The following is a 19,672-nucleotide window of genomic DNA, read 5'->3' on the forward strand; positions in this document are numbered from 1 at the left end:
TGCATGATAAAATAGGACTCCATTAGCACGGCTTTATCAAAGGGAGGTCATGTCTGACAAATTTGTTAGAGTTCTTTGAAGAGGTAACCAGGAAGTTAGACAAAGGAGAACCAATGGAAATGATTTATTTAGATTTCCAGAAGGCCTTTGTCTATTCGTAGAATAGACTGTTAAATAAGGTACGAGCCCATTGTGTTAATGGTAAGATCCTGGCATGGATAGAGGATTGACTGACTGGCAGAAGGCAGAGAGTGGGGATAAAAGGGTGTGGTTTTTTTTCGGGATGGCAGCCTGTGACTCGTGGTGTGCCTCGGGTCGGTGCTGGGAACACAACTTTTCACAATATACATTAACTATCTGGAAGAAGGAACTGAAGGCGCTGTTGCTAAGTTTGCAGATGATACAAAGATCTGTAGAGGGACAGGTAGTATCGAGGAAGCAGGGGGCAACAGAAGAACTTGGACAAGCTAGGAGAGTGGGCAAAGAAGTGGCAGACAATGTGGAAAAGTGTGAGGTTATGCACTTTGGAAGGAGGATTGGAGACATAGATTATTTTCTAAATGGGCAAATGCTTGCGAAATCAGAAGCACAAAGGGACGTGGGAGTCCTTGTTCAAGATTCTCTTAATGTTAACGTGCAGGTTCAGTCGGCAGTTAGGAAGGCAAATGCAATGTTAGCATTCGTGTCGAGAAGGCTAGAATAGAAGACCAGGGATATACTTCTGAGGCTGGATAAGGCTCTGGTCAGACCCCATTTGGAGTATTGTGTGTAGATTTGGGCCCCGTATCTAAGGAAGGATGTGCTGGCCTTGGAAAGGGTCCAGAGGAGGTTCACAAAAATGATCCCTGGAGTGAAGAGCTTGTCGTATGAGGAACGGGTGAGGACTCTGGGACTGTACTCGTTGGAGTTTAGAAGGATGAGGGGAGATATTATTGAAACTTACAAGATACTGCGAGCCCTGGATAGAGTGGACGTGGAGAGGATGTTTCCACTTGTAAGAAAAACTTGTACCAGAGGACACAATCTTTGACTAAAGGGAAGATTCTTCAAATAGAGATGAGGAATTTTTTCCGCCAGAGGGTGGTGAATCTGTGGAACTCTTTGCTGCAGAAGGAGGCCAAATCACTTGAGTGTCTTTAAGACCGTGATAGATAGGTTCTTGATTAATCAGGGGTTATGGGGAGAAGGCAGGAGAATGGGTTATGATAAAAATATCAGCCATGATTGAATGGTGGAACAGACTTGATGGGCTGAGTGGTCTAATTCTGTTCCTATGTCTTATGGTCTTATAGAGGTTCCACCTTTCAGATAGGATTTTAGACCAAGGTTCTGTCTTCTGTTTGGGTGTATGCCAATGTGATATTACCGTAAGTGCAGAGAAGTTCTTTGTCCAAGTCTTTTTTTCATACTAAACCAACACCAGTAAAACAGATTAACTGATTATCACCCTTGTTTGTGACATTATGCTTTTTGCAAATTTCATCTGAATAAATAAGAGTGATTCCATATCGACAATAATACTTCATTGGTCATAAAGTACTTTGGGATTTCTGCAGACTGGAAAGACATTAAAAGTGCAAATTCCATTTTTCATTGTTATATTTAAATATAGTATAGTATTGAATAATAATATACTATATTATAAATAATCCAAATCTTTTACTTTGTAGTTACCATTACAGCATTCCAAATAAGTGCTTTCAAAAATTTACATGTTTATTTGGAAATTTGAATAATTGTTTTAATAAGGTACTGGTTAAGGAGGTTTCATAGCTAAGTTCTTCTGGATTGTGGCTTTAGAGAATGGTTTGCTTGTGAAAATACATCTAATAAAGCTGGCCCACTACGATAAGTATTTTTCGATGAACTGCCCAGTGATTTGGTAAGTGATTATGTCCCGGTACCTGATCATAGTCTTATCTGTTCAGTAGTGAAGAATATTAAATCTTGTCTGAAATTCCCTGCATTTTGTGTGGCAATAGGAGTGATTGATTAAACATCAGGGAGGATAATACAGAGTGAAAAAAAAAAATTGCAATTTTACTGAGACCAAAAGCAAAATTTAACATCACCAACTTTTGATTTCATTTTTTACTTCAGTGTTGTGGTTTTAATCATTCGGTCCTCAGATCTCATACTTGAAAGTATACAGAGAAAATACAGACGGCTGTGATTCCATGCTGGAGCTTGAAATCTTGCTTCATTCAACAGCAATTTTAGTTGCTCTGTTTACCTGATCATTAGGCTGTATCTTTTGAAAGGAAGTGGCACATTTAGACATGGCTCTGTTTTACTCGTAGAATAGAGCAATGTGTGATTTGAAATCTTATTAAACTTTTTCTTTAATAAACAGATTTGCTGTAAGTCATGCCATGGGAGCTCTTTAGGAATGTTAACAAAAATGTCAAGAAATTCAGTTGCTAGTCCAACATTTTTACTTTGCCTTGCACTTTAAAAAAAAAAATATATATATATTTCTACCTTTTTTCTTCCTTCAAACATCTTCAAAGAATTTGGGAGGGGGGTGATTGGGGCAATTATGCTGTGTAAGTTTGTTCCCACCCCAGCTGAAAGTTAATTTGGAGTTTTAAGGGCAGCATGGTGCAGAGTGGTTAGCACTGCTGCCTCATGTCGCCGAGGTCCCAGGTTCAATTCCGGCTCTGGGTCACTGTCCGTGTGGAATTTGCACATTCTCCCTGTGTTTGCGTGGGTTTCGCCCCCACAACCCAAAGCTGTGCAAGGTGGATGGATTGGCCACACTAAATTGCCCCTTAATTGGAAAAAATGAATTGGGTACTCTAAATTTTAAAAAAACTTGTTTTGAATCTGAGTCTTGTCTCATCTTAATGGCAGTTTTGTACTGCAATTACTAACTAAACATTTGATTGAAATTCTCAGCTTGAATGCTAATTTTCCTTTAACTGCTTCATTTTTCTAGCTTTCACCATACACACTCACTGATGCTTCATAATTGCTAAGTAAAGATGAAGTATTTATTACTCATTTAAACAAGCTGAGATGAGTAAAATCAACTTGCCGGTGATTCATTTTATATTAACTGAATATAACAAGGCTACTAATAAATTCTTGCCCTTGAAATAAAGCTGGAGCTGGTTATCCAAACTTAATTGTGCATCATAGTTATTTGGCTCAACTCACTGTACTTTATGCATTTTCTGATTGCAGAGTGTGCCCATTTACTTCTAGCTCACAACGCTGTAGTAAAGGTGAAAAATGCTCAGGGATGGAGCCCGCTGGCAGAAGCCATCAGCTATGGAGACCGACAAATGAGTAAGGCAGTCTAATTTTGGTTTAATTACAATTTGGAGTAAACCAAGTTGCGTTATTATGTATCTTGTCCACTGCTCCCAGTATAATTTTGGGACCGCTTTGATGCAGTCTGTCTGCTGAAAATTCTCTCTTTTGGAGAGAATCTATTGCTCTCTCTCCACCATCTATAGTGGGTATGTTGATGTCAACTTAATTTGTCTACTTTCTGTGGTAGCCAGTGTAATTGTGCAATTTCTGTCATTCTCCAACTAATGCCACTGACATATATAGTGCACTGAGTGAATCAGTCTCCCACTGAGGCAATCATCTTTTATTTCTCACTGCTCTACTCTTGAAAAATGGATTGGTGTCAAACAGTTGCAGTTGCCTAACGAGGGTAGAGTTTAACTGCTGGACGAACCAGAGTACTTGTGCTAGGTTCTATATTCAGTATGAAGAAGTAATTATACCAGTTTATTTGATTAACAAGTTACCACTTGTAAAGAAACTTGGCACTTTAGGTGCAAGATTGTGAGGAATCGAAGGAATATTCAGTCCAGCTATTCTTTGGGAAAGTTTGTAGTCACTTTAAAGTGGCTACTGCACAGCTTACCAAAAAGTCCACAATTCACAAACTATTAGTTGAGGGATTTTGATCTGGTACCACAGGCGCAACAATTTTCAGTTTCACTATCGTAAGAGCAACTAAAGGCCCTCAGTGACTGATGGTTGCTTAAAGGAATTAATCTTAGCTGAAATAATAATAGCTGCTTTAACTGGTTGGAATAATCATTCTTTAACATAGTTTAAATGATGACACCTTTGTAATTGGTACCTGGAGGATGGCAAACGGGTGATTATAGGCGGTTGTATAAGTGTGCATTGTGTAAATCAGGTTTGTCCAACAGACAGCCCGTGACCCAGAATCACGGCCCCTATCTGTCTGCCAAACATTGTTGGAGAGATTTGAAAGATGCTGTAAAGCTACTCGTCCAATCAGAAACTGGTTTCTCTGCATTCAGGGTGAAATCAACCTGTGATTTGACGAACAGCAAACCATAGGAAGCTAAGTTGTCAATTTGAGCGTGTGTGTGTGTGCGTGCGCCAAACAGTGCTGGTCCACACAAACGTGGACCAAGCGGCACGGCATTGGGGGGGGGGGCGCGTGCGGGGATGCCTGGTGGCAATGGAAGGCTGCCTAAGTGCTAGGGTGGCACTGCCAAGGGTCAGGGCCCTGAGGGGGGCAATGCCATGATAAAAGATGTGTGGGGGGGGGGTGTTTGAAGAGTTGGGATGTGCAGGGCAGGTAAGTAGGAGCCTCTGGGAGGTTGCAGCAGGGTGGTGGTGATGACGGACGGAGGTCCCAGAACGAAAGTGGTGCTGTAAGGGGGCTGAGGGAGTGGGGGGTGGGTGAGGGATCTGAAAAGAGGGGCCCTCGGAGCCCATAACAGGGTGTCCTCATTTGGGGGGTATGGGATAGTGCCTATGTGTGTGGGGAGGTGACATTGTGCGGCCCTTAAGCTCACTTGGAGATTGGGGCACCTTTTCAAAATGACAGCCTGATCTGAGTTCAGCTCCCCAGTGCTTAAAAAAAAATTAGTGTGGGCGCTAACCAGGTGAGAAACTCCCCAGGACCCAGAAAAGTGACTAAGGATCATAAATAGCGGTAGGGAACTTGCCGGCAGGAAACTCCATGAAAACCCCACACAAATTAACTTAGAAATATTTTGGGAGAATCACACCTGAACCTTTCAGGTCTTTCTGAAATTTGCAAATTGACCCTTGAAGATAGATAAAAATTGAAACATGCCTCCCTACCTTACCCCATGTGAAACGGTTGGACAAGCCTGGTATAAAATGGTGGGTACTGTGTCAATTCTCTTTCCTGCAATATTACAAAATTACAGCAGAAGGAACTGAACAGAAAGCTTTTGAAAAGTTTAAATTTGAGTAATAAAATTGGTGCAATTTCTTTTGTGCTCAGTCACAGCTTTATTGCGAAAACTTAAGCAGCAATCAAGAGAAAATGTAGAAGAAAAACGACCTCGATTACTAAAAGCTCTGAAAGAGGTAAGCTTTAAATTTTGAGCTATAAGCCAAAATATATTTGTCGAATGATAATATTGAACTGAGGGATCGGTTAACTTTGCTCATCTATATTTTTTGGTAAATAACATTGCTTGAAATATGGTAAAACCTTTCAGCTTATATTGAGTCATAACTGTTGGCTTGGGTGGCCCAGTGGCAACCAGGCCACCCGCTTATTGCGGGGAAGAACCAATAGGAGATCATATGCTCCATTTTTCTTTGAATTAACAGAGGCACCTTTACAACATAACCACCTTTATATAAACCTTGGCGCTCTCAACACTGGCCTGGGGTGACTTGAGGCCAAAGTGAATATGTTCCATTTCTGAAGACTGGCACTCCTCACCTTGAGCACGAAAATGTATTAAAACAAGCAAGAGTTGAGATCACATGCCTCAATATAATAATAACAGCTTAATATAATACTAACATGATAAATAACAATGTGGAAAAGCCAAAAGCCGTAATGTATATGCAATAACAGACATTTGATATAAAACTTTCCTCTGGAAAAATGCATTCTATAACATGTTGCAAAATCTATTTTGGCTCATAGTTCACTATTGCGGAATTGCTATTTTATATCAGCATTTTTACAGGACTAATGTTGGTTATTTGTAAAATAGGTTTTGCCTAGCTTTGAAGTATATTAAAACATCTGAGTGCATAGCTTTTGTCTTTGTGTTAAATGGAGAAACATTTCATGTTATGATCATTTAATTCTCATCATACTAAGAGCCCAGTGAACAGTCGGCGTTCTGCTAGTTAACACTTTACTGGATTATTTAAAGCTGTGGTTCCTAATAGCTGACCTATCAAAATATGCTTACAGCCTGTCATAGAATCCCTAACAGTGCGGAAGCAGGCCATTTTTCCATCGAGTCTGCACCGACCCTTGAAAAGAGTATGCTACCTAGGTCTATGCCCCCATCCTATCCCAGTAACCCCAACTAATCTTTTGGATATTAAGGGGAAATTCAGAATAGCAAATTCACCTAAACTGCACATCTTTGGACTCTTGGAGGAAACCGGAGCACCTAGAGGAAACCCACGCAGACACGGCGAGAAAGTGCAAATTCCACACAATCACCCGAGGTTGGAATTGAACCTGGGTCCCTGGCGCTGTGAGGCAGCAGTGTTAACCATTGTGCCACTGTGCAGCCCCTGTCGCACATCTTTAGTTAAGGAGAAATGTTTTTCTCTGTTTTCCATCCTACCAGTTACTATCATTTTATGCAGTTCTTTATCCATTTCCAGAATTTGGGTGTGATTGAACAGCAACACTGCACCCGAAAAGCAGAACAGTTCAGGATGCATGGCTTTATGTATTGCCATACCAGGACTAACAAAATAAGATGAAATAGCTTGCGAAAATCGCAACAAGCGTAAATCAGCCACGGTGGAGCCTATCAATTTAAGATAAGGGTCCCATACTTATGGAATATGTCAGACTTGGAGTGGATCACAGAGGTCAGGAATTCCAAAGGGATGAATTCCATAATTAATCTATGTGATTTTTTTTTTTTTTTGATTGAAGGATATTTGCACAAACAGGATTTTTTAAAGCTGCAACGGTCTGTATGTTGAATATCCTTTTTTCATTAGAATCAGTCATTCTCATCTGAAGACCTAGAATCAGGGACACTGAATTACACTAAAGTCTCTATCAAAAAGCCTTTCCAGCTCCCTGACTAGACTGGGCCAGTAGGATTGAATCTTAACACAGGTCCATCAACAATGTATATAATCATTCTCGACTACCAGACACTTTAGGTACATCAGAGACGTAGCAGGATCAAATCTGCGTCTAAGACTCGGCGTTATATGCAAACGGTGCAGTATCCTGAACTGGGTCTCCTTCATTTTATTGCAAACCAAAGTTTTACCGACAATCCCATATAGCACCCCATGATCCTCATTAATATTAATTGCAAAGACCATTTCCCAAGACTGCAAGGCACTCAACGTGCTAATGCTGGTTTTAGAATTTAACGTACCATAGAACTTGTGAATTTATTATTTAGGCTGCACCGAATTCAGGATTCGTTCACCGGGAAAATGTAGGGGTCAAGTCACAAAGTTGTCTAATTAAGGATAAAGTCTCTTAAGTTAAATACTTGTGTTTTGGAATGTAATATTTTTCACATAGCTGCTCAGAGGATGTTGAGGCAGCATCTCTGAACAAGTCTCCCAGCTTACAAATGCCTCCATCTCTCCAAATGTCAAATCATGGTTGATTAGACCAGGTGGAATGTCTGGACTGCCGTGGATAGGAGAGAGAGTCGAAATTATATCGCAGAGGGACAGTGGGGTGAAACTACTGATGTCAAGCCTGAAAGAGGACGCATTAAAGATGCGGGGGAAGTGGCCATGCCTATCACCCGCGACATGATGGTGGGGGTGGTAGCCAGAGAATTTTAATAAAGTTTGGTGGAGAAATGGATGAACGCTTCCAGATACATGGCCAGAAATTGAAGGCTTATTTTAAAATCACGGGGTAGGAAGCTTTGGACCCAGTCAGAGAGCAACTGAACAACGTAACTGAAGTGGTAGGCGCGCAGGCCGAGAAATTGAAAAGCGTGGAGGAGCCCTTATCCCAACACAAAGACAAACCTGTATCAATAGAGGCTGAAATGGCGATCGTCAGACATAGGAATAAGGGCCTCAAGGAGAAGTTGGATGAAGTTTTCCCAGTTGATGAGTGGCGATGAGGTATTTGCTGCGCCGGAATCGACAGGGCACACAGGGCCTTGAGGCAGAAACCGTGACCAAATGAGCCACCTCGAGCAGTCATTATTCGGTTTCATAGTTTCCAGAAAAAGGAACGGGTCCTGGGATGGGCCAAGAAAGCCCAAAACATCAACTGGGACAGCAGCATGATAATGATTTACCAGGACATTGGCACGGAACTGGCAAAATGAAGGATGGCCTTCAATAAGGTGAAGACAGTCCTTTTCAATTGAGGAGTGCGATTTGTTGTGTACCTAGCAAAGCTTTTAAAAAAAATAAAATAAAAAAAATTTAGAGTACCCAATTATTTTTTTTCCCAATTAAGGGGCAATTTAGCGTGGCCAATCCACCTACCTTGCACATCTTTGGGTTGTGGGGGTGAGACCCACGCAGACACTGGGAGAATGTGAAAACTCCACACAGACAGTGACCCGGGGCCAAGGTTGAACCCATGTTCTCGCCGCTGTGAGGCAGCAGTGCTAACCACTGTGCCACCCTTGTACACAGCAAAACTAAGGGTCACGTTTGACTCAAAGATTTCTATTTCGAAACTCCCAAGCATGTTGTGGACTTTATCCAAGATCGTAGTCTGGACATTGCTTGGGGGATGCGCTTGGTCGGTTGTGGGTGTTAATATTTTACTGTTTGTTGCTATGAGTTGAATTGGGTTAATGGTGGAGTTGTTTGAATGGAGTTATTTTCTCTGTTCTGTTTTTTTAAGATTGTTTTTTTTACAGGCTTGGGAGTTGCTGAGACGGCAGGGGATGGGGGGGTGTCTTTCCTTAGTTTAAGCCCTTTGTTTATTATGGATGGGAAAGAGAATCAGGGGTGGGGGGTGAGGGGGGAAACGAGCTTGGGGCAGAAATTAAGGTGGTGGTTAAGGAATAGGTGAAACCCGTGGCTGCTGGACCGTAGAATCCCGGCCAAAATCTTTCCAGGCCCAAGTAGAGCTGGAGGCAAGGAGGGAGCGGAAAAATTAGTAAACCATAGCACAGTGGTTAGCACTGTTGCTTCACAGCGCCAGAGACCTGGGTTCGATTCCCGGCTTGGGTCACTACCTGTGCGGAATCTGCACGCTCTTACCGTGTTTTTGTGGGTTTCCTCCGGGTGCTCCGGCTTCATCCCACAAGTCCTGAAAGATGTGCTTGTTGGATGGATTGGACATTCTGAGTGTACCCGAACAGTCTCCATAGTGTGGCGACTAGCGGATTTTCACAGTAACGTCATTGCAGTGTTTAATGTAAACCTACTTGTGACACAAATTTTTGTAAGGGCCCCGAAGAATCCAGCACGAGTTTTAAGGATACAAAATAATAAAGTTTATTTACTATAACAATATATACATAGCAGTAGCAGTAACTTCCCTTGCTACCTTCTCCTTCCTCCTGGTTCCTGGACTGGCCAGCTTATTTATAGTAGGAGCTTCTCCGCCCCCCTCATTGGGGAAGTTCATACTCCCATAGGATTGTGGGATAATCATTAGTCCCCAGCCAATCGTCAGTAGGCAGGTTATAACACTAATAAAGATTATTATTATAGAGGCAGATCGTAAGTATGCAGACAGCCCATCCCCAGAACTATTAGCAGAGAGGAGGAAGCTACAAACAATCTGATCGCTACAGATGGGGCGGTGCGACAGTTGAGTCGAGCTAAAGGGGTAATTTACAAATATGGGGAGGAAGCAAGTCGGCTCCTGTAATATAAACTGGGGAAACAGGAGGCTGAGAGGGAGAGATTGCCAGATTGGGGCACAGGATGGGGGGGGCTGGTATCGGATCAGGAGAAGGTAAATTAAGTATTGAACAAAATTTACGCAGGTTGGAACCTTTATGAGATGGGAAAGATATGGTGGAATTCCTGGGTGAAGTTTCCCATGATGGAGGAGGAGTTGCGAGAGGACCTTGAAGCTCCGCTGGAGTTGGATGAGATCAAGCAGGTGCTGAAATTGATGCAGTCGGGGAAGACACTGGGACCCATGGGTTCCTGGTGGAATTCTATTAAAAATCCATAGACCTATTAAACCCTCAATTGTTAGGGATGCTTAGGGACTCCTTGGAGAGAGGTGCTTTACCACAGACCTTGAGGCAGGCTTCAACTTCCCTACTCTTGAGAAAAGACAAGGACCCCTTCGACTGCGGGACGTATCGGCCGATTTCTCTATTAAATGTGGACGCAAAGCTATTAGCTAAGGTGTTGGCATTAAGACAGGAACCTTGTCTGCCGGAGGTGGTGGGGAATGACCAGCAGATTTCACTAATGAACGGACATTGATGGTGAACGTGAGTCGACTGTTGAATGTGGTGCTTGCTCTGGGGAGGGTCGGGTTCTGTAGATCATAATCTCGCTTGATGTAGAGAAGGCATTTGACCGGTTAGAGTGGGACTATCTCTTTTCGGTATTAGAAAAATTTGGGATTTGGGCCTGGGATTTGTAGCGTGGATGTGGCTGGTCTGTATGGCTGCATTTGCCAGTGTTTGTACAAACAAAAGGACCTCCACCCCCTTTAACCTCCTGCCGGTGTACCAGGCAGCGATGCCCGAAGTCCCACCTGCTGTTTGCACCAGCAATAGAGCCACTAGCCATGGCCCTGAGGCTCTCTAATACATGGGGAGTAATAGTTAGAGGTGGGGTGGATCACAGGTCACTTGCTGTACACCACTGACTTATGTGAGGGATCTGGAGGCATCAATAGATAACCTTATGTGGATCTTGCAGCATTTTGGGGCACTCTAGTTATGAGATAAATACAGGAATGAGTGAATACTTTATGGTTGGAGTACCGAGGCAGAGAGGGAGTACCATTCCGGCTAGCTGGAAGTCATTTTCGGCGATTGGAGAGTTGCGTGCCAGAGGGTTGTGTGTGTGTAGGTGTGTAGGCAGGTGCCCTAACCTTTGCGTCCGGACAGTAAGCAAACCACAGGGCAGGCAGGGAGGGAGAAGGGAGATGCCTCTTTATTGTTGTGTGATAGCCCAGGCAAATGTTAATATAAATAAATGTAAAACCAATTAAAATACTTTTTTTTTTTTTTAAAACTCTGCTGAGCAGAAGCCATTAGTGGGTTGGAAATTATAAGTATAATAACCCTTACGAGACCCACCAAGTTGACCCAGTTGATCTCCCCTGTTGAGCGACGGAGGCCTAGCAGCTGGGGTTCGTGAATCTAGAGCTCGAAAGCCGACCCAGATTGGGATTGGCATGATTGGTAGACCCGGCTGGGACCTATGTGCTGTATGCCGCATTGTGGCTTTTACTTTTGTTTGCCAAATAAACCTTCATTTTTGGAACTTTAAAAACAAATTGTGGAAATGAATAATTATAGGCCTGGAACGAAGATTGTCCCTTGGCCTTAATGGTAGGGTACTCTGCGCCCTGCCTGATTTGAAACACCAAGCCTTTGCATCTAGCTTAAAGCGTGGTAGCCAGTTCTCAAAGAACTTAATAGGAGCTTTACCCTCTACTCCCTCAGGCAAACCGATGATTTGGATATTCTTTCTCCAATTCTGTTCTCCAGATCTTTCAGGAATTCTGGCATTCATAGCTGGTTTTCCAAGAAATGAATTTGAGCTTCTGCCGAGGAAGCAACATGTTCAGGGTTCTCTCTTCTGTATTATCAAGTCTTTTATTAATATTCTGCAACTCTTCCTCATGAGCACATAGGTTTTGAGTTTGCACATCGAGCCTTGGATCAGTAACACAGATGATGTCGGCAATTATCTTTTTCACCGCCTCTGAGAGCACTGGGTCAAGAAACCTCAAGGGGATCAGGCCACCCTTTTGAAAAGGTGGATCGAATCCCACTGAATCCACCAGCGCCCTTTATCGCCTGATTTCTGACATTTTTTGGAATATTCTTACCAATATCATCCAGAAGTCTTCCAGAGAGGCACTTTGGCACAGTGGTTAGCACTGCTGCCTCACAACGCCAGAGGCCCGGGTTCGATTCCGACCTTGGATGACTGTAGAGTTTGCACATTCTTCCTGTGCCTGCGTGAGTTTTGGCTGGGTGCCCTGTTTTTCTCCCACAGTCCAAAGATGTGCAGGTTAGGTGGGTTGGCTATGCTAAATTGCCTCTAGGTGGAATTGTGGAGACAGGGCAGGAGATCGAGCCATTGTAGGGTGCTGTTTCAGAGGGTGGGTCCAGACTTGATGGACCTCCTTCTGCACTTTAAGGATTCTGTTCTGTTCTACGGACATAATATCAATTACTAATTCAAGGATCAGGTGGATAAGTGACAGGTAATCAGGATAAATGATGGATTATAAGCAAGTAGTGACACAGCTCATGGACAAGCGACTGTCCCACCCCAGCCATAATGTGATCGCTCTTTCTCTTTCGCCCCCCCCCTCCCTCCCCAAACCACCCAAGGATGTGAATTTTTAAATCCACATGGTGACATAGTGGTTAGCATAACTGCCTCACAGAATCAAGGACCCAAGTTCATTTCTAGCCTTGGGTGACTCTGGAGTTTGCACATTCTCTCCATGTTCTTCCGGGTGCTCCGGTTTCCTCCCACAGTTCAAAGATGTGCATGTTAGGTGGATTGGCCATGTTAAATTGTCCCTTAGTGTCCAAAAGGTTAGGTGGGGTTATGAGGAGAGGGCGTGGGCTTGGGATAAATAGGATGCTCTTTCAGAGGGTCGGTGCAGACTCAATGGGCCGAATAGTCTCCTCCTGCACTGTAGGGACTCTATGATTCTATGCTGCTTGACCAGGAGCCGATGTAGATGGGCAATAAGATATGCAAATGGTACTTCCGCAAATGAAGATTGCACTAGAATTTCAGATGACCTCAGGTTTACAGAAGGTACATCACAGAAGACCAGCCACTTACTGTTTTTAACAATTTCTCTTCCTGTCATAAATCTGATTTCGACTCTTCAGCCACTGGAAATGGCATTTCTTTTATTTACTGTATTAAACACTTCATGATTTTAAGCAACACATGATTTTAAGCAACACTATCAACTCTCCACTTGGCTTTGTTCTAAAGAGGAGCTCTGCTTCAATCTTTGCATTTTACTGAAATCCCTCATCTTTGGAATCACTCTAGTATATTCCTGTTTTATCCTCTCTGTGGCTTTCACATCCTAAAATGTAATGCCCAGAATTGGGCAGAGCACCCCATTTGCGATGATCAAGAGTTTTAGGTAGATTTATCATAACTCCCTGTTTTTCTTCTCCCTGCCTTTGTTTAAAAAGCCCAGGATTACTTTGTTAACCTGTTCCGCCACCTCCAATGTTATGTGTGCAATTACTCTCCAGAATCTGTTCTTCTAACTTACTTAAAATGTACCATTTAATTTGCCTTTTGTTTTTAATTTTTTTTTTTTTTTTTTTTAAAGAGTACCCAATTCATTTTTTCCAATTAAGGGACAATTTAGTGTGGCCAATTCACCTACCCTGCACATCTTTTGGGTTGTGGGGCGAAACCCACGCAAACACTGGGAGAATGTGCAAACTCCACACTGACAGTGAGCCAGAGCCTGGATCGAACCTGGGACCTCGGCACCCTGAGACAGCAGTGCTATCCATTGCGCCACCGTGCTGCCCTTGCCTTTTGCTAGGAAGAAGGCAATGCATTGCCTCTGTTTTCTGTGCTGAATTTCTTTTGCCTTTGTCTGCTCATTCCACCAGTCAATCTATATCCTCCACACTGTTTAGAACAATGAGCAATACAACACAGGAACAGGCCCTTCGGCCCTCCAAGCCTGTACCAGTCATGATACCACCCTTGGCCAAAACCCTCAGCACTTCCCCATGTCGTAACCCCCTATACCCATCCTATCCATGTATTTGGCGAGTTGCTCTTTGAACACCGTTAATATATCTGCTTCCACAACCTCACCTGGCAACGCGTTCCAGGCATTCACCACCCTCTGTGTAAAAAGGCCTGCATCGCACTCTCTAAACATTGCCCCACGGAGCTTAAACCTATGCCCCCTGGTGACTGGCCCCTCCATCCTGGGAAAGAGTGCCTGCCCATCCACTCTATCCATGCCCCATATAATCTTGTCGACCTCTATCAGGTCACCCCTCAACCTCCTTCGTTCTAATGAAGACCGTCCGAGTCTATTCAGCCTCTCCACATAGCTAATACCCTCTAGACCAGGCAACATCCTGGTAAACTTTCTCTGCACCCTCTCCAAAGCCTCCACATCCTCCTGGCAGTGTGGCAACCAGAATTGTATGCAATATTCCAAGTGCGGCCGTACAAAGGTTCTATACAACTGTAGCATGGCTTGCCAGTTTTTGTACTCGATGCCTCGTCCGAAGAAGGCAAGCATTCCGTATGCTTTCTTGACTACCTTTCGTGACTACTTACTTGACATTCATGCTAAACCGTTGATTTTGGTTCTACTAGCGCCTTCCCGTGGTTTGTGTGAACATTGCAATAATTTGAAGATCACTGATTTAAAATATTTAATGTTTTAATGCTCAATTCTCAGGCAAGTAAATTAAAATAAAAGGTTATCTGTTGCCATTGTAAAATTTCTTTCCTCAGTTATAAATGGACAATTAAACTATAATTAATCTGTTACTCAGGGGTTTATATCTTTGTTTTATTTTTTAGCTAGGGGATTTTTATTTGGAGCTTCACTGGGATTTTCAAAGCTGGGGTAAGTATGATTGTCATTCTTTTGACTTTTTTTCCTATGCTATTGCAATCTTCAATTATTGTCGAACTTCAAGTCCATGTTAGCAACCAAGCTAGAATCATCATTCACTTCTTTCATTTCTCTATTACAGTGCCTTTACTTTCCAGAATTCTGCCTTCAGATGCCTGTAAAATTTACAAACAGGGTATAAACATCAGGTAAGTTAATTTTGTATCCTAAATTCTTAACGAATAAGGTGCTTAAATCTATCACTGCTAGAGAGCGCAATCATGCCTTTGGATACAAAATTCCTCATGAATTTTTTTTGTATGCGTTCTTGGATGTAGATGTTGTTGACTAGGTCAGTATTTATTTACATATCCTGGTTTTTCTTGAGAAGATTGTATGCCACTTTCTTGAAACATTGCATTAAAGCAGTTCGATACAAATGAGTGGTTTGCAAGGTGTCTTTTCGAGGGTAGTTGAGAGTCAACTAATTTATATGAAACTAAGGTGAAGCCGTGTAAAAATGATTGGTTTCTTTGCCTTCCTGTGAAAAACCAAAAATCCTGTCGTCATCTTTTTACTGATACGTTTTTATTTCCAGATTTTTGTTTTCTAAACTGAAATTCAATCGGCCTTAATAGCGTTTGAACATATCGTCTGGATTGCTGATACAGTAACATAATTACTACGATACTAACGATTGACTCAATTTCCTGTATGTTTTCCAATATTTTAGGGTTTAGTTAATTAAAAGATTGCCTGCTAATTGTATTTAGTGTACAAATCCTACTAGCCTCCCCAGCGAAATAGTCTTATCTCCGTGCCCATCGCCAAGAATCTTGCACGGGTCATTCATAAGCCAGCTTGTTGGATTGGATTTGTTTATTACAAAGAACAAAGAAATGTACAGCACAGGAACAGGCCCTTCGGCCCTCCAAGCCCGTGCCGACCATGCTGCCCGACTAAACTACAATCTTCTACACTTCCTGGGTCCGTATCCCTCTATTCCCATCCTATTCATGTATTTGTCAAGATGCCTCTTAAATGTCACTATCGTCCCTGCTTCCACCACCTCCTCCGGGAGCGAGTTCCAGGCACCCACTACCCTCTGCGTAAAAAACTTGCCTCGTACATCTACTCTAAACCTTGCCCCTCTCACCTTAAACCTATGCCCCCTAGTAATTGACCCCTCTACCCCGGGGAAAAGCCTCTGACTATCCACTCTGTCTATGCCCCTCATAATTTTGTAGACCTCTATCAGGTCGCCCCTCAACCTCCTTCGTTCCAGTGAGAACAAACCGAGTTTATTCAACCGCTCCTCACAGCTAATGCCCTCCATATCAGGCAACATTCTGGTAAATCTCTTCTGCACCCTCTCTAAAGCCTCCATATCCTTCTGGTAGTGTGGCGACCAGAATTGAACACTATACTCCAAGTGTGGCCTAACTAAGGTTTATTGTCACGTGTACCGAGGTACAGTGAAAAGTATTTTTCTGCGAGCAGCTCAACAAATCTTTTAAGTACATGGGAAGAAAAGAAAATACATAATAGGGCAACACAAGGTATACAATGTAACTGCATAAGCACCGGCATCGGATGAAGCATACAGGGTGTAGTGTTAATGAGGTCAGTCCATAAGAGGGTCATTTAGGAGTCTGGTAATAGCGGGGAAGAAGCTGTTTTTGAGTCTGTTCGTGCGTGTTCTCAGACTTCTGTATCTCCTGCCCGATGGAAGAAATTGGAAGAGTGAGTAAGCCGGGTGGGAGGGGTCTTTGATTATGCTGCCCGCTTTCCCCAGGCAGCGGGAGGTGTAGATGGAGTCCATGAATGGGAGGCAGATTCGTGTGATGGACTCTCTGAAGTTTCTTGCGGTCCTGGGCCGAGCAGTTGCCATACCAGGCTGTGATGCAGCCAGATAGGATGCTTTCTATGGTGCATCTGTAAAAGTTGGTAAGGGTTATTGTGGACATCTGAATTTCCTGAGGAAGTATAGGCGCTGTTGTGCTTTCTTGGTGGTAGCGTCGACGTGGGTGGACCAGGACCGATTTTTGGAGATGTGCACCCCTAGGAATTTGAAACTGCTAACCATCGCCACCTCGACCAGGTTGATGCTGACAGAGGTGTATAGAGTACTTTGCTCCCTGAAGTCAATGACCAGCTCTTTAGTTTTGCTGGCATTGAGGGAGAGATTGTTGTCGCTGCACCACTCCACTAGGTTTCCTCGTGTATAAACTAATTGGGTCTTCCAAGTTTTCACACATGCCTAAGGCAATTAAATCATAGCTCTGGACTAATATCATATCACCCACTTGTATGTAATCCATTACAGGTTGAAGCAATTTAAAGATATCATTAGGCAACCCATGAAACAAATACTGTACAGATTGTATTGTATAGATTAAGTGGCTTTCTCGTGTGTTCAACAAAATTTTGTTAGCAGAAGATTTTTGTTGAATTTTCTTATTCATAAACTATTCAATTCAATATTTTGTTATCCTGTGAAACATCTTCTCCATAAGAGGTTGCTTAATGCAGGAAATTCTGGAAGCTTATAAATGGTAAAATTTAACATGAACTAAACTCCTGTGCAACTAATGTATTTTCAGGCTTGACACAACTCTAATAGACTTTACAGATATGAAGTGTCAACGTGGAGATTTGAGCTTCATTTTCAATGGTGACGCAATACCCTCTGAATCTTTCATAGTACTAGACAATGAGCAGAAGGTTTACCAGCGAATACATCACGAGGTAAATTTTGTGCTGTATAAATGCCAAGTTAGCTACAGACAGTTCATATCATGTACAGTAAAGTGGATGTATGAATAAAGGTTGTATCTGATACCAAAACATTTATCTTTATTAAATTGCTTCACTGGATTTGTATTGGTTTATGTTTTTAACATATGTATTCATACATGCTATTTATTAAAATTGTAGGAAGATACTGCAATTCACAATAACAGTTTTGACACATATAGAACATAGAACATTACAGCGCAGTACAGGCCCTTCGGCCCTCGATGTTGCGCCGACCTGTGAAACCACTCTAAAGCCCATCTACACTATTCCCTTATCGTCCATATGTCTATCCAATGACCATTTGAATGCCCTTCGTGTTGGCGAGTCCACTACTGTTGCAGGCAGGGCATTCCACGCCCTTACTACTCTCTGAATAAAGAACCTACCTCTGACATCTGTCCTATATCTATCTCCCCTCAATTTAAAGCTATGTCCCCTCGTGCCAGACATCACCATCCGAGGAAAAAGGCTCCCACTGTCCACCCTGTCCAATCCTCTGATCATCTTGTATGCCTCAATTAAGTCACCTCTTAACCTTCTTCTCTGTAACGAAAACAGCCTCAAGTCCCTCAGCCTTTCCTCATAAGATCTTCCCTCCATACCAGGCAACATTCTGGTAAATCTCCTCTGCACCCTTTCCAATGCTTCCACATCCTTCCTATAATGCGGCGACCAGAATTTCACGCAATACTCCAAATGCGGCCGCACCAGAGTTTTGTACAGAACAAGAACAAAGAACAAAGAAATGTACAGCACAGGAACAGGTCCTTCGGCTCTCCAAGCCTGTGCCGGCCATGCTGCCCGACTAAACTACAATCTTCTACACTTCCTGGGTCCGTATCCCTCTATTCCCATCCTATTCATGTATTTGTCAAGATGCCCCTTAAATGTCACTATCGTCCCTGCTTCCACCACCTCCTCTGGTAGCGAGTTCCAGGCACCCACTACCCTCTGCGTAAAAAACTTGCCTCGTACATCTACTCTAAACCTTGCCCCTCTCACCTTAAACCTATGCCCCCTAGTAATTGACCCCTCTACCCTGGGGAAAAGCCTCTTGACTATCCACTCTGTCTTTGCCCCTCATAATTTTGTATACCTCTATCAGGTCTCCCCTCAACCTCCTTCGTTCCAGTGAGAACAAACCGAGTTTATTCAACCGCTCCTCATAGCTAATGCCCTCCATACCAGGCAACATTCTGGTAAATCTCTTCTGCACCCTCTCTAAAGCCTCCATATCCTTCTGGTAGTGTGGCGACCAGAATTGAACACTATACTCCAAGTGTGGCCTAACTAAGATTCTATACAGCTGCAACATGACTTGCCAATTCTTATACTCAATGCCCCGGCCAATGAAGGCAAGCATGCCGTATGCCTTCTTGACTACCTTCTCCACCTGTGTTGCCCCTTTCAATGACCTGTGGACCTGTACTCCTAGATCTCTTTGACTTTCAATACGCTTGAGGGTTCTACCATTCACTGTATATTCCCTACCTGCATTAGACCTTCCAAAATGCATTACTTCACATCTGTCCGGATTAAACGCCATCTGCCATCTCTCCGCCCAAGTCTCCAAACAATCTAAATCCTGCTGTATCCTCTGACAGTCCTCATCGCTATCCGCAATTCCACCAACCTTTGTGTCGTCTGCAAACTTACTAATCAGACCAGTTACATTTTCCTCCAAATCATTTATATATACTACAAAGAGCAAAGGCCCCAGCACTGATCCCTGTGGAACACCACTGGTCACAGCCCTCCAATTAGAAAAGCATCCCTCCATTGCTACCCTCTGCCTTCTATGGCCTAGCCAGTTCTGTATCCACCTTGCCAGTTCACCCCTGATCCCGTGTGACTTCACCTTTTGTACTAGTCTACCATGAGGGACCTTGTCAAAGGCCTTACTGAAGTCCATATAGACAACATCCACTGCCCTACCTGCATCAATCATCTTCGTGACCTCCTCGAAAAACTCTATCAAGTTAGTGAGACACGACCTTCCCTTCACAAAACCGTGCTGCCTCTCACTAATACGTCCATTTGCTTCCAAATGGGAGTAGATCCTGTCTCGAAGAATTCTCTCCAGTAATTTCCCTACCACTGAAGTAAGGCTCACCGGCCTGTAGTTCCCGGGATTATCCTTGCTACCCTCCTTAAACAGAGGAACAACATTGGCTATTC

At 43.1% G+C, this 19,672-nt stretch overlaps 1 protein-coding gene across 2 annotated transcripts in view; it reads left to right on the top strand.

Moving 5' to 3' along the window:
• ankrd13c (ankyrin repeat domain 13C) overlaps window positions 1-19,672 on the top strand; it is a 158,605-nt gene that overhangs the window by 61,055 nt on the left and 77,878 nt on the right. For both annotated transcript variants that reach the window (XM_072511042.1, XM_072511043.1), the window contains 5 exons: window positions 3,187-3,291; window positions 5,255-5,340; window positions 14,662-14,707; window positions 14,838-14,904; window positions 17,299-17,443. In XM_072511042.1, the coding sequence (XP_072367143.1) occupies window positions 3,187-3,291; window positions 5,255-5,340; window positions 14,662-14,707; window positions 14,838-14,904; window positions 17,299-17,443 (449 nt within the window). The remainder of the gene's footprint in view (window positions 1-3,186; window positions 3,292-5,254; window positions 5,341-14,661; window positions 14,708-14,837; window positions 14,905-17,298; window positions 17,444-19,672) is intronic.

Source organism: Scyliorhinus torazame, chromosome 7 (genome assembly GCF_047496885.1).
Source record: "Scyliorhinus torazame isolate Kashiwa2021f chromosome 7, sScyTor2.1, whole genome shotgun sequence".
Classification (NCBI taxonomy): Eukaryota; Metazoa; Chordata; class Chondrichthyes; order Carcharhiniformes; family Scyliorhinidae; genus Scyliorhinus; species Scyliorhinus torazame.